Source organism: Molothrus ater, chromosome Z (assembly GCF_012460135.2).
Source record: "Molothrus ater isolate BHLD 08-10-18 breed brown headed cowbird chromosome Z, BPBGC_Mater_1.1, whole genome shotgun sequence".
In the NCBI taxonomy this organism is placed as follows: Eukaryota; Metazoa; Chordata; class Aves; order Passeriformes; family Icteridae; genus Molothrus; species Molothrus ater.
The window spans coordinates 44,688,507-44,704,359 of record NC_050511.2 but is presented as its reverse complement, the minus strand read 5'-3'; the positions used below and the strand labels follow the sequence as shown (position 1 = coordinate 44,704,359).

Sequence of the window (15,853 nt, the reverse complement as noted above, 5' to 3'; positions counted from 1 at the left end):
ATGAGCGGCGGGCGTAGCGGGCGATCCGCCGTGAAGATGGAGGCGCCGTTCTACCCCGAGGAAGGACTGGAGCTGTTGCCCGACTTCGTGCCGCTGCCGGGTTTCGGTACCACCGGCGGACCTGGAGCCGATGCGGCGGCGGGGCAGAAGCTGCTGCTGGGCGCCGGGAAGAAGCGGGACCTGCCGGCTGCCGCCCCCGCGCCGCTCCCGGGGCCCTTCGCCCTTCGCCCGCCTGCCGGCGCCCGCGGCAGCGCGGCTTCTCTGCGCTTGCTGCCGCCGCCCGCCGCCGCCGCCGCCCCGCCGCCCACCGCGGGCTCCGCGGAGACGGGGAGCAGCGGCGGGGCGGCGGCGGCCCGCGGCGGCCCGGAGGCCGCGCTGGGGTCGGCTGCGGAGCTGCCGCTGCTGAAGCTGCCACCGGCCGCCGACCTGGAGCAGCTGCTGATCCAAGGGGGCGCGGGGCTGGGCGCGGGCAGCCCGGGGCCGACGGCGCCCGGGGCGGGGAGCGGCGGGGCGGCGGCGGCGGGGCCGTTCCTTTACCGGCAGCCGGTGACGCAGGAACAGGAGGGTTTCGCCGACGGCTTCGTCAAGGCCCTGGCTGACCTGCACAAGCAGAACCAGCTCCTGACGGCGCCGCCGCCGCTCTCCGCGCCGGGACCCTGCTGCACGGCCCGCCCGGGGCCACCGGGAGCCCCCGCCGCTGCCGCCGCCGCCGCCGACCCTCCGGCCGTCTACACCAACTTGAGCGGCTTCAACCCCGCGGGGCCGCTGAGCCCCTCGGGCAGTGCCTACCCCTCCGCCCCGCCACCGCCGCCGGGCCTGGCCTTCGGGGCCGCGGGTCTGGGTAGCGGCCGGCTGCCGCCGGCGCGGTCCCTGGAGGAGCCGCAGACGGTGCCCGAGGTGCCACCGTCGGCGGGCGGGGAGGGTGGCAGCAGCGCGCCGACGCCGCCGTCGCTGTCGCCGCTGGACGCGGAGAGCCAGGAGCGGCTGAAGGCAGAGCGCAAGCGGCTGCGAAACCGCATCGCCGCCTCCAAGTGCCGCCGGCGGAAGCTGGAGCGCATCGCCCGGCTGGAGGAGAAGGTGAAGGCGCTCAAGGGGCAGAACGCCGAGCTGGCCGCCACCGCCAACCTCCTCCGCGCCCAGGTCACCCAGCTGCAGGGTCGCGTCCGCAGCCACCTCTCCTCTGGCTGCCACATCAACGCCGCCGGGCATCCTCCTCCTCCTCACGCCGCCGCCCAGCCGCGGGAGACTCCCCCCGAGGCGGCCGCCGCCGCGCCGGAGACAAGCGCCTGCTGAGGAGGGACACCCCGCCGGCCCCGGCCCCAAGCCCGCCCGGGGGCACCGCGGGGCCAAGGTGCGCGCCTGCTGCCGCCCTTCTGCTATTATTATTATTTTTATTATTAATTATTATTATTATTATTTATTTGCGCCTGGAAAAGGCGTTTTTTTGCGGGAGCCGGGTGTTGCTAAGCGTTTCCCGAGTTCTGTCCGTGTCGCATTCAGCAGCGAGGGTCTCCGTGGGTGGTTCTGGGGCAGGTGGTTGTTAATTTTTCAGTGAAGTACTTGAGGTCTGTAGAGATTTCCGAAAATAAGAAAATTACTGTTTACAGAAAGATTCAACTTTATTTTCATGGGGGATATAAAACGTGTGTTTCCTAATACACCTTACTGAACTGTATAGCAATGGATAAGCTTTTCAAACTTAAAAAAAAAAATAGCCAGAATCGTACCTTTTGAAAATATGTGCGTGTATATATATATATTTAAAACATAATATGGCTATGTATATTTTCTTGGTATTGATAAAGAACCTTTTTTAAAATACCGTCTTTCTCTAGAGCTTTAATTTGCCATTGAGAGTTAAGACAGCTGTGTGGGTGCTCTTGCACTTACATGGCTTTGATTTTCAAATCGAACCCTGGAGGGAGCTGATTTTTGTTGCAAATCTTAAAGCAGATTGAAATGCATTGCTGACTCAGTCATAGGAAAATAGTTTTCTAAACCTGTATGCTCCATATTTCTTGTGCCAGTGCAAAATTGGGGCATTGATAGTTATTTATTGAAACTTGAACACTTTTTGGACGTTGCCTAGACCTTATTTTTCTAGATAACACGTTAGTAGAGAAAATGGTTACTTTGGCAAAAAGAGCTTTACTTATTTTTTCCTTCACTGTGTACATTCCAGTAGTGCGTGCTCTTTCCATAGTGTAGTAACAATTCAGTGCTATACAGAAAAGGGCTCAGATTTGGGGTGGGTTAGCTGTAAAGGTGATAATTCCATTGTATTCTGTTTGAATAAATCACAGAAATATTATGGAGAACTAGATTTATTTTTCAGTAGAAATCTGTGTATCTTGCTTCTTGGTCTACTTTGCTCTAAAGAAACTTTCTGCAATACTCTAGAGACAGAGTCAATGCTAGAATGTGAAGTGTTTTTCTGGTTGGGAAGATTCGGTGTGATTTATTTCTTTGTCGAGAATTTACTAGTTGAAGAGTATAGCAAAGGAACTATTTCTTCTGATTAGACATAATCCTCAATAAGTTTTTGAAAGCTTTAGGTCCCTTGCTCGGTGCCACTGCCTTCCATGCTTCTGCTGCACCTGTGTTTTTTGAGCATAGCCGCTAGCGCAGCGCTGCCGAGCCCTGTGGCAATGGTGTGGTGGGAAGGGTCTGTTGGGAGTGTGACGGTCACCTCGCCAGAAGCCCCTCTGTGCGGAGGCTGCGGGCCGGCCCTGCCACTGGGGGAAGGCAGGGCTTCTCCTGAGCAGATCCAGCTGCAGTGTGGGGCCCTCTTCCCTCGTTGAAACTGTGCTAAACACTCTGCTTAAACTCAGAGGCAAATCTTTCATGGGGATATGTGTCTGTGCCAGCTGGTGAAAAGGGGTAATCATATGAGGAGCCAAGGGGGCATAGACATCTCTATGTGTACAGACCTGTTAAAGCCACTCAGGAGCTGGTAAACATCTCTTACCTCTTCTGAAGGCTACAGCTGAAATCCAGTAAGAATGGGATAGACTCACAGTTTTTCATGCTTTTATTGGGGATATGTGAGTGCTATCTGTTCAGAAAGTTGAGCTGCAGCAATCAAGTGTATGAGCTTTTCCTTTTAGTACAGTCGTTCCTGGCACATGCATGAAGTTATATGAGAATGCGTAGTTACGCTGTTACTGTAGCTGAGATGGCTCCGAGGATATTTCTTTTCTTAATGCATATGCAAATTAGGTAGAAGCCATATTAATCATTGTATAACTGTTTGATCATGTTACCAGAGCCTTTTTTGGTTGTTGAAATGATTGCCTGTAACAGTACATTCTGCTGTTAGAATTACTAATGAGCAGATAAAAAAATATTTTGATCTTAACACAGGTTCAAAGACTTCTTAGGGGCATTCTGAACCATACTGCATACAATCTGTAGCACTGCCTGTTACATAATAACTGGGTGAAAAATGTTTTTTTTTTTCCTTTGGTAGTCATCCATCTGCAAAGATGCTGCAAGTCTGGAGAAACTGATAAAAAACTTCTTTTCCCCCACACTTAAGACTTTTCCCTAGTGAGAAAGGTAAAGCTGCCTCGTAGATGTGAGATACTTTACTGCATATGTAATGAGGTGGGGATTTTTTAGGGAATCTTAGAAAAAATCATAAGAGTTTTTGGGTGAGCACCTCTATTTTGGTCCTTGTCTTTCTAAATGAGTGTGAGTATAGAGCTAGGTAAAGATCTTGTGGTAGAACACAGGAAAACAATAAATGCAGCTGTGCAATACTTCTTTACTTACTTTGTAATTTCTGCTCATAATAAATTAGCAATATCCAAGCAACATGGGGGATCCATAAAGCATGGGAAATCACTGCAGTTCCCTTCCCAGACACTGGCAAGGCTCTAGTGGGCTATAGTCTAGCAGGGTTATAATGAGCTCCCCCTTTCCAATATGGTAATGTTAAAGCTGAAAATCACCCCGCATTACCTCACTTGAGTTTGAACTTTCTGCAAGAGCAGTCTCACACCCAGCATCTCAAAGACCTTCTGTGATAGCCTGCTTTCTGTTCTAGCTGACATCTGTTCAGTGGTGGAAGTGGTGACAGGCCATCTCTCATACCCTGATGACTGATGAGAGATTACTAGTGAGGCTGGCAGCTCCAGCTCTCTGCCAGAGGCTACTGTTCTGGTAGTGGAGTTGTCCAAAAGAAATGTGCTTTCTGTAAAGTGATCAGTTACCTTCATAAATGCCTTTTTTATCTGGCATTTAGGCTGAGAAACAGGATCTAACAGTGACATGACCAAAATTTGAGAATTGTGTTGGGGTGGTTGGATTTTTTTTCCTGCTTGGACTGGTTCTGCTAGAGGTTGCTGCATTTTTTGCAGATATTTGAGTGGAAACCCAAAGCACCTAACACTTTAAACCGATATAAAAAGACTCAGGAGTACTCACCTGCTGCAGCTGTCAGACTTGATTGTTCCTGTCTTCTAAAACGTCTCAATACTCTGGCTTTTAGCCCTGCAGTGTTCCTAAACTTTTAAATATGGCTTCTCTATTTTGTCTGCCTTTTTTTCTTCAGTTTGTTGTTAAACATATGTGTCTTTTAGGTTTTTTGATTTTCTGCCAAAAACTTTGGTCACTGTGAGACATTAAAAGATAGATACTGGGTAAAAAAATTTCAGACTGTTTATATGATTTGCATTCATGTAGCTCCTTTTCAGTAACTCCAAGTAAGTTGGCTGTGTGTTACTGTAAGGGAAACAAAAAGAAAGAAAACTACCAAAACCCCTCAAAAACAAAACCCAAAAAAAGCAAACAAAAAAAATTAAATCCCAAAATAAAAGTTATGTTCGCTGTTAGCTCAGTGCTTTTTAGCATTTTTCTTCATTCTTCAAAACTACCATGCTTTATTATACTTGTGCACGCTATTTTCTAGTCCTTGCAAAGACTCATGCTGCCTGACTTGATTTGCAGGCTACCCTCATGTTCTTCCAATCTGGTTTTCAGTCCAGATGTGAACCCATGACAAACATCCCTCTTTGTTTCTTCGCCCCATGTGTAATCTGCTCTGGAGACTAAATAGTCTCCTCCTTTGTCTGTTTTGGTTGCTGGATGCTTGCTCCTGTGCATATTGTTTTTTGCCCAGCAATTTTTGAATGTGCTTGAACCAGTATCTCTGTTTAGATGTGAAGTGCCTTCTTATTTAGGTGCTACAGCAAAAGGGTTTGATTCATATATGGATGTGATTTATTTTGACTTGTTATCAGATCTTTTCTGTCTTGGGAAGTAGGAGGGGGAATGTTTTCAGTAAGAGAAGACTTGTTCACTCCTTCCTTGGGCAGAGAGTGGAGCCCCCATCAGATCTGGCCTGCTTGGTGTGAGTGCAAGAAAGCCACTCTGATAACACTGACTCAAATGATGCCATTGCTATGAAAGTTAATTGGTTTGGTCTCCAATGTAGTGAAGCCTGTTGGAATCACAACGTCTCCAGACAGGTCCAAGTAGCTGGTGAGTTGTTCTTAAAACTTAACGTGATTTCAGGTTGAGCCCATTTGGTGTGCTTAGAGAGCCTTTCCAAAAGCAAATACCCTGCATACTTTGAGAATCATAGGTGTTTGGACATAAGTCCTTATGATGGTGAGGAGCGATTTTGGTGGTGATGGTCATGTTTTCTGTTATAAGACTTTGATGGTCTTCCAAAAGGTAAATATCTCAACATATCTGGACTCTTGACTGTATGTCAGTAGTCACTACTGACTATCATGCTCTATTTGAGATCAAGGGTGGCTCTATGACAGTTCTCTGTCATCTTGGTTTGTATATGTATCTTTACAGAAGAAAGAGTCATGAGGCATCCTTCATTCCTTTAAATATCTGATTGACTCTCTGTCTCACCTTTGACAAAGGAGTGACCTCCCCAGGTTAAGCCCTGAGGCATTCTGCAGGTGTTAAAGTGGAAATTGATTTGGCAACTAATTTTTAATCAGTTATATAAGTAATTGATGGTTCCCAAAATACTGAATAGTACTGTTTGATAATGTCTGAAGTACAGGTGCATGCCAGGTCTGACTTACTAGTTGTGCTGAAAATAACATCTTGGCTGCCATAACTGGAGTGTTAACTGTTTGAATCTAGCAGCTTCTTAGAGAAAATTTTTCTATATCTGAGATTAATATGCAAGAGGAAAAAACCCATCTGCTTGTAGCATAGGTCATTCTTTGATGCATTTTATGTGTCCTGCTTCTGGAGTGCAAGTTAAAAAAGGAAAAGCAATGAGTAACATTTTCATTTATTCACATGTGCAGCTGTAACTGCTACTGGATAATTTTGCTCTTTTCTTACTTGATTCTCCAAGTTTCTATGTTTAGCAAGTAGACAAATTGGAGTATGACATATCTGTGTACATATTTGATTTTTACAAAATCACTTAAATCACTTCCATTTTTCCAGTTTTTTGTTTGAAGTTTTACTGTAAGAATGAGTGTTGAAGAGTTCTTATCCTGTTTTGATGCTTGTTGGTCACTTCTTTTGATCAGTAGTGACTGCTGTAGCAACTCTGTAGTCACTGCTCATCTTCCAGCAGAGGTGGACAGTAAAGTCTATCAGGGATTCACCTCTTTCAGTATTTGGCAAGACCTGTATCAGCAGAAAAAATCTTGGACAGAAAGCTTTCACAGTGCATAGTAATCCTGCAAATGTTAATTCATCCTTCTCACACCACAATCACTTGCATCAGGGTTTAGTGTATCTGATGAAGAATGATAAATGTTCTTGTGACAAAGGGCAGAATCTGAAGTTTGTAAGAGCCTTGTGAATCTTGCCGCACATGGTGCAACTTTAGTATGAGGATGTTGAATTAAATCTGAATATATGGAGACTCAGGCCTTTATGGTAAATTATGGGGGACAAGAGGTTTTAGTAATTCATGATTACTCCTCTCCAGTGTTTCAGAGATCTGTCTCTTTTTATCCTATGAAGTGTCTTGCAGCTGTTTGTGCTGTGAAACTTCTCTCTTCATAACGACTCAGTAGCTTGGAGGCGGGACAGAAGCAACTTCTCCATGAACTGGTCATGTGTGACAAGCTAAATGTAGGTTTCTGAGAAACGCTGCAACAGTGAGTGCACAGTGGAGAACCTGCTGCTGTTTGTGTGTTGCTAAGAGTCTAGAAATGTATTCACATAAATCATAACGGGACTAGCTTCCCAAGGTACCATCCTGTTGCCTTGCTTCGGGCATTGATCCTTGCTGTTTGCCTTAGTCTGGGAGCACTTTTTCCTAAGCGATTGCATACCTGAAGGCTTACTTTCTGCATCACCATAGTCACAAACTGGATCTCTGCTTGGATGTTGAAACAGTTGGCTTCAAATGGGTCAGTACGAATGCCTTGCTCTAGTTGTCTTTGAAGGGTCCCACTGGGGAAACAGTGGTGGGGAGGAAGGAAACCAATGTAGGATCTGTATCTTCACACCAGTGCTGTGTATTGGAATGCAACTTTCGGTTGAGTAGTCTTGACAAAAGTATGTTACTGATGTAAAAACTCTGAATCTTGATCTTGTGTCTGCAGGGGACATGAGTTCTTGTGCTGGAGTCCTGCTTGTGCGGTATCCTCTCAAGTCAGTGAGGACTAACTGAAGAAACAGCAAATACAGCCTTTATGAACTAATTCTTCTGAAGCACAGATACCTGGAAAAGCATGTCAAGGTGTTGTGTGTAGACACCAGCATGCATAGAGAAGGGGATGGCCAAAGGAAGGAACTGGGATTTCCTTAGCTGCAACAGTACACAGTGGGGTTTTTCATATGCTTTTGTTGTGTTCAGATTCTTCCAGAAGAAGACTAAGCTGCATTTCTCTGTGTGATCACAAGATGATTTTTTAGATTTCCAGTCAAATTTGTAGGACTGTCAAGCTTTGCAATGCTAAATTAACACAAAAAGAGAACTTACTTTAACTTACTTTGAAGTCACATTTAGCCTTAATGTTATCTGAAATGCTGCAGTTCATGTGTGGTCGTTTACTACAAGGTTAAATGGTGATTATCATAAATAATGTTTTAAAGTAGTCACCCTAAATAATGGCTTACGTGATGTTTGTTTTTTTGTCTCTGTCCATAGCATAGCTAGCTGTAAATTGAGCTTTGCTTTCAATTTCTAGTACTAGTAACAAACAGGGTCTGCAGTAGTTTGAGGAGTGAATGTTCTGGTTAAATGTTCTGGCTAAAGAATGACCATTTCTGTAGGAATGCTTTGAAGCCATGGTTGAGTTTGAAGCTTTGCTGACATGGAGATAATAGATATGACCAGTTCACTGTGCACTAATACACTGCTAGATTCTGATATTTAGCACACTGCTGATAAAATTTACTACTACTGTTACTTACTGGTTAAGAACCAAGTGTGGGTGGAATTGTAAGTCACCTAAACAGGGCCATGCAGCCTTGGAGAGCTGTCTTGCTGGAGATCAGTAACAGACTCCCATCCCATACAAAGAGGAAGAGAAAAATCATTGGTTGCAGTCTCTGTTTTGGTTTTGCAAGTTCAATTACTTTTTTAGGTTGAGTCCTGTTTTACTATCTCAAAATTTATTTGAATAAATTTGAAAACCTTTCTAATAACTACCTTGAAGCATGTCTTGCAACTGTTTAATTTCAATCAGTGGTTGTCCAATTGTGGTATTACTTCTGTCATAGATGAAGAAAGGTGAAGCTGTTAAGAGTCAGGCTTCTGACTGCATCCCCGTTCTTAAACAATGGTCTGAAGAGGTGTAAAATCATGATCAATAGCTTGAACTCTTAGGAGTATTTGATACCATTTTCTTGTCCTCTTCAGAGAGCTTCCCACTGCCCCAAGGGATGTGTCCCTCCTGCCTCATGTGGAAAATTGACCTTTAAGAACTAACTGTTTTAAAATAACTAACTAACTAACTGACTAACTAAAGTCTTCTGGTACATGCTGAGTAATTTGAAAGATAACATACTGAACTTGACAATCTTTCCCACACCTCTGTTTCATAAATCTTCAGATTTTCTTGTAAAGCAGGACACAAGCAATGGAGTAGTGTCAAATAAAGTTAGTGTGCTGTTTCAGAGAATGTATTTTGGATAGTCTCCTTCTTTTTCCCTAGTAACAGCTATGGAAAGAGAGCAGTAGAAGATACTGATATATAACTTGCTGTTCTTCCCAAGTAGAGACAGAGTTTGAATTCTTGGATTTTTCCCACTTTTACCATTCTGTCTTTTAACTTCCTTCATGGGAGGGTGGCAGAAATAGTGAGGAAGTACTATTAGGGAGTTAAATGTTCTTGTTATATCTAATGTCACCTAAGTTATGGCCGTAAGTAGCTAGGACACCTATTTATGGTCTGCAAGATGACACCTTCAGAATAGGGATTCCTAAAATGCTGCCAAAGTGTTTTTATCAATCCAAACCATTTTGTGCCAGTTACTAAAATGGTATTATAAATCATTGTGATTTTTGACAGTCTTTGTGTGCATCCTATAAGTGAAATCACCACACAAACTGGTATGTCCACATGGTATGATACCAGTTTGCCAGCAGGCCAGTAGTGTCTAATGAAGTTTACTTCTTTATTCCTTTCCCCACTTGTAGTAGTTAGAGATGACGGTCAAAGTTATCAGCACCAGGAAGGGGAAAAAAAAATTGAATCCAAGGGAAAAATAACACTTTTCTCTGAAACAGTATTTAATGATAGTATGTGTTGTATGTTTAAGTAGCAGATAATTAGGACTGCTCTTCAGAATGCTTTTAAACTTACTTTGTTTTGTTATTACTGCATAAGTGTCTTCTAAATGTCTCTTCTTTAGAAACTGTGCCCCTGCCTGTTTGGCCTAATGACTAGTGATTTCACACTTACCCTTATTTATTTAAAGCCATGGCAACCACCATACTGAAATGTCATCAAGTAAAGCCCAGGTCTGCATGCTGACTGGTGATGCAAAGGTCTGCTCTCTAATAAAATGCAGCCCATGAAGGACGAGCTCCAAAAGGCAGCTACGCCCTGTCTTCAAGCATTTGGTCTAATTTCAAGGCTTTGCAATGTGGTATTGCTCAATGTGCAGCAAAACAAGTTCTTGCGAGCCCCTTGAGCATTCCTCCACGTGTAACAGATTAAATATTCAGGATTTGTTAACTCTCCCACATGCCCCCCCAAGAAAAAAAAACAAACCAAACCAAAACCAACAGAATCAAACCCAAACCCTGAAACAAAAGGTCACACGCAAGTATATATTGGAGAATTGTTTTGCTTTGTTGCAAAGTGCTGTTAATTACAGAGACGCTTAGTGAAGTTCTGACATGTGAGCCATCAATCTAAACACTCCCAACAGTGATTTTGCTTTGGTTGTGCTTTGCTACTTTGTACAGGACAAAGGGAAGGGAGCAAGTGTTGCAATATAGTATTGTGCAATTCCTGACTTTTAAATAGAAAATGATAGGCAAGTCTGCATAGTCTTGCACACCAAAATTTAGCCACTGATTTTTGCCACTCCCACTCTTCCTAATCAGGAATACTGGCTTCTTAAGGTTAAAAAGAGAGAAGGGGGAGAAGGGTAGAGAGATTAAAGAGGTGGCAGTACCAGGAGTATCTTGCTGTGAAGGGCCTTGAGCCTGCATGGCCTTAAAATTCAATCTGTAAGGTTACCTCTAGTTTATGATATCTGAAGGTAATTCTTAGACTCCCAGTGCAGCATCTTACCAGGAAAGGCAGCTGGGTCTGTATTGCTGAATAAGTCTTTTGGTGAAGTAGCTCTTCAGCTTTCTGTGTTTTTCCATCTGTGAAGTTGTAGCACAATCTTCCAGGGCAGTTTCTCTTTCCTGTAGTGTCTCATCTAAAGCTGGCTTGTTTTTCGTGCAGTTTCTGCCTAGACTGAAAAATCTTTCTGAGGTTTGGGGAACCACACATGTGCCCTCACTCTGTGGTGTTTGTGATGGCTGATCTTGTATGACTTAAAAGAGATCCCCTTAGAAAGGAGTAGCTCCAGTTAGGTGCAGGCCGAGAAAGATTAAAGTAATCATTCTTCGCTGCAGTATGTCTTTCTGTCAGTTCAACAGAGGAACTAACTCCCGTCAGATAAAGGAGAGGTCTTGGGCAATAGGACCCAGCTTTGAAAACCCTTGGTGGTATCTGGTTCTTGCTGAGCTTCTGTGATGCAGAAAACACTTAATGATCTGCATTGCTATAATCACAATACCTTGCAATGTCATGGGCTGGGCTGCTGGTAGTATTACTGGGATTCATGCAACATGCTGATTAACAGAATAAGGGATTTCCTGTAAAGGGCAAGAATCCCCCCCTGCTGTGTCACCACCAGCATTTCCAAGCTCTCTTTCTGTTCAAAAGAGGTGTGAACAAACTGCTGCTTCCTACAGTTCTTCAATCCAAGCTGGTTCTTCATAGGCCTTCAGGCATGGCACTGAAACTTTCTCCTTCAGGGTAGGTCTTCAAAATCAAAGGTGGAAGCAGAGCAGTTCAAACTGAGCTTTGCTCTTCCAGCAGCTTACATGCAACTAGTTGGTGGGTGGGTGTCTGTCTACATCCTTTCTTGTGTTTTTTTAGAAGTTGGGTTTATGTGTACTGTCTTATTCTGCCTTACTAAATTAGCTGGCACAGAGGAAGCCTCTGAGAAACCCTTTAAAAATCCCTGCTTTTGGTAGAATTTTATAAAATTGCAGCATGTGAATAGATTCAAAAACCCCAATGAAACAAAAAATCCCAATGAAACAAAACAAAACAAAACAAAAACAGAAATGAAAAACAAAAAAACCCACACAAAAACAACCTAAAACAGACAATAAAACAAATAACTCTGCATATAATGGTCCTGATTGATTTTGCGAGGTCTTCAAACAGGTATGCTGACAAGGGCATTGCACACAGATGGAGATAATAGTGAAACAAAATTGAATAGCTACTCATTTGCTGGATTTGGTCAGGAGAGATTTTAAAGGACACTTCTGAGACCTTTTTTCTGATGCGGTGATTTTTTAAAATGTAAACAAGCTACAGGGCTTAACAACTGAGGATTATGTCCATTGTAATTTTTTACATTACTTTTACTAACTGTATTATATTCAAAATACTTATTTCTGAGATAAAGTGGACAATACTAGTGGGCATCTTGCACTTGATTAAATGTAAAACATTTTCTTAATTTAGTGATGTGTTTAGGAGAATACTGTAACTTTCTGAATATACAACAGTGATAACTGTGTTTACAATAATTTTAAAATTCCTACTGTTCAGTGGTAGCCAACTTGTTTGAGAATTGAAAGTAAGGCATACTGCAATTGGCAATCTTGGAAAAATTAACTCAATGCTGCTACCACTAAATACTGTGGGATGGATACCGTGGGTTTAAATGGCAGCAGGATTGTATTCCAAGCCTCTGTCTTAAGTACTTAATGACTAAAAGGCGACTTGCCTTGTGCTCATTTATGTATCCCTGTGTGTAGTACATCAGTTAGAAATCTGTTAATGATTGATTTGTAACATTAGAACCTTTATGGAGATCACAGTGGGGTTTTTGTTTGTTTTTGTTTGTGAGCAGACACTTAGACATTTTGGAATGTATAACATTGATCCTTGTGCTGGAATTGTTTACATGCAAAAATGTATTTATGATTTTTTGCAAACTGCAATGTGCAATTTTGTACATGTGTTTTAAACTACAGAGTTTATAAGGAAGATATTGTATGTACAGTACTTGGACATGAGTATTATTTCTTTGATATAAATATCTAGAGGAAAATTAAAATTGCTTTATATTCATATTTTTGGCTGTGTTTTTTATTATTTCAGCGAGAAATTTAAAAGTCAAGTTAAAGCATAGTGATTTGGGCTTTTTAAAAAGTACTTTTAAATTTTGCTTGATACACTGCTGCCTTTGACTGTGTCATACTGAAATGCAAGGAGAGATTAATTTCTTCTTGTAAAAATGTTGCTGTTTGGGATAACTTCCCTATATATATGTGTGTGTGTGTGTGTATATTCCCTATATATATGAGTGCAGTTGCAACACATAAATTAAGCTTTTATAAAGAGCAAAAGAGGAGAAGAAACAGTCCAGCTCTGATGATATCAGATTTCAGGCCCTTGCTAAGAAAAGCTGACTGGAGTCATCAGCACTGTGGGATGGGTCTCCAGTTACCCATGTCTTGACTTGTGTGGTTCAACAGAACAAGTGACAGTAAAACGTTTTTGCAAATGCAACTGTTCTGAACCACATCTGGAGTAAATCTGGAGTAAATCTGTTGAAATGAGGAGTTTCTTTTTCTTTCCTATGATCAATGTTCTTATGCACATTGATACACCTTGACATATTTCTGAAGGAGAGCTACTCGGTAAACATCCGCAAAGGCTGAAAACACTTCTGAAGTCCCAGCTGAAAGCTCCATGCTTCCTGGCCTAGGAAGGCAGCCCTGCCTTCCGGATACATCCTTTGGAGCGAGTGACGCTGGGCGGAGTGAGTGCCAAGCCCCACCAAGAATGCTCCGAGGATGCCAAACCGAAGTGGGAGCTGAGAAGCGCGGCAGTGCCGGTGGCTCCGGCTGTGCCAGCTCGCATGCTGGCACACAGCTGGACCGTGTCTTGCCTCTGGAGTGCGTGGGTTCCAGGTCTGGCACTGAAGGAATAGTAGAGGGAATGTTTTTTTCTGGTTTAAGATACGAATGCTAGGATTTCAGAGGCCTGACAAAGCTGGGGGAGGGGAGGGGAAGGAAGCTGTAAGCACACTGTCGTTGGAGCTGTTGTGTGTTGGCACTTAGGTTTATGACCACATAATCAATTTGGTGTAGGATTACTGTGACATCTAAATGTGAACTGTGCCTCATTCAGTGCTCTGGGAGTTGTTTAATGCTTTTTAATCTCCATGTTGTGCACAGCTTCAGGCTGTGTTTCACACAGGCTAGTTAGGCCATTCCTTGCAGATTTCCACTAAAGACAGATTTCTTCATGGAAAGAAAGCACTGTAGCACTGTTGCAATAATCTCCATGCTTTCCAAATTAATTGCAGTGGGGAAGTAGAACAACAAAATGATGCCTGCCTTTAATGATTTGATAGATGTTTGAGGGTACTGTTAATTTTTTATGTCAATTTGAACTGAAGAGCATAGGAAAAGTGTTTTGAATATGTGGTATACAAGTCTACTTGATCTCTTTAAACTTTGAGTTCCTCTAGTTCTGAGTGCCCCAGAATGGTGCCTTCAGAAGTGCTCATGAATGAGATAGTTGAGACTGATTGGGCTTTATTATCCAGAGGATGTGGAATAAAAGTGGGTGCTTTACACTGGTTGAATAACCTGCAGGATTGTGTTCAGGTTTTCTTTTTCTTCTGAGAATTTCCCTTTCTTCTCCCTCTCTGTCTTGGGGTTCCTTGCAAGAGTGAAACAGATATGACTCTTGCACAAAACCACAGTTCTAACATAGAAGAGGAACTTGAAATTTATTCCTGGGCCCCACACATCTTCCAGACTAAGGGAGCCAAAGGCCCATTGGTGCCCTTGCAGCCTATTGTTTCTTTTCCTTCAGCCAGGGTAACTGAGGTAAGGCATAGGCCGTTCAGGAAGATCTGACAGCTTCATCACTTTCCTAAAGTCAAATAGTAGGTGACACAAAAAGCTGTGAACTTCTCTCACTTGTCCTGATGTGAGCTGGTTACTTTCTGTTTCATCTATGGCTGCCTGCATTAATGTAATTTCTAAGTTTTCCCTTTTTCTGGTGTGACATAGTTAAGTGGAAGATATGACATGCAAGTTGCATTGGGTTTCCCCCTACCAACTGTAAATTAGGTCATGAAGTGTAAATTACAAGCCTTGGGCAGAGGTTTCTGAGCCATTCTGCCAAATCTGAAATTCGTGCTGTCGTCATTCTTGCTGCAACTCTCAAATGTCAGCCCCAGAAAGACCCAGTTGCAGGGTAGGTAGAGAGTTAATGACTGTAACTGATGGATTCATCAGTTCCAGGAGGTGGTTGGCTGGATGTCAGCCTGTGGCCAGCAAGTTGGGCAAGGCTGGAGACCTGATTCCTGAGATTCCAAGTTGCAAAGGCCAGTCACAAGGTACTGTGGATACAGGTAATGCCCCATTATATGACTGCTATGTGTAATGCATTGTAATGGTTGAGTTCTGGGGGGTGTCTCAAAGCTCATTCTTCAGGTATCCAGTTACCCAGACCAGGAGATGCAGGAGAAGACAAATGGGGTAACCAGAGCATATCATTTCTGACCATCACCTTGTAGCTTTTAGTAATCTGTGGGGGTACGTGGAATCAGCCACTCTCTGAGCCATACTTTTGAGTTAAAAGGGCTCCTGCTCTGCTCTGACCTGGCACCACCATGATGCCACAGAATCATGTAACCTCCAGCACAGCAGCAGCTCTGAACACCACACTACCTGAGGAAGATACGTCTGGGTTCAAATGTTCATTCTTTGCTTATTTTCTTGGTCTTTTTTTATGTGTATTTGTTTTCTTTAATCAAGAAAAAAGATTTTTCTTTTGGACCTGATAGAATGGATCCAGTTTTCATAGGGAGCAGAACATCAAACAGCTCAGTCATCCAGGGCCCTGAGCTGCAGGGCCCACCTGAAAGGAATATGAAATGAGTTTTTGGCTGTAACTATTACGTCTGTTTGAGAGGCCTTAAGCAGATCTTACCCCAGGAGGAGGTTTCCAGCGATCCATGGCCTGTGCTCTACAGTGGTATTGCCATGCCCCTGTGTTACTCTATTCCTAATTGAACAGCTGGACCTCTTGGCAGGTTGGCCCTGTCTAGATGCCTGGTGCTCTCCAAAGCTGCTCTATCACTTCCCCCCACAGATGGGCAGGGGAGAGAAAACATAAGGAAAGGCTCAGGAACTGAGGTA

At 43.5% G+C, this 15,853-nt stretch overlaps 1 protein-coding gene across 1 annotated transcript; it reads left to right on the top strand.

The window, feature by feature from the left end:
* On the top strand, nucleotides 1–12,763 carry LOC118699664 (transcription factor JunD-like). Its single transcript, XM_036403761.1, has 2 exons — nucleotides 1–1,351; nucleotides 7,542–12,763. Exon 1 carries the CDS (start codon nucleotides 1–3, stop codon nucleotides 1,291–1,293), a length of 1,293 nt encoding a protein of 430 aa, XP_036259654.1. The 3' UTR covers nucleotides 1,294–1,351; nucleotides 7,542–12,763.
* The last annotated feature ends 3,090 nt before the right edge of the window (nucleotides 12,764–15,853 follow it).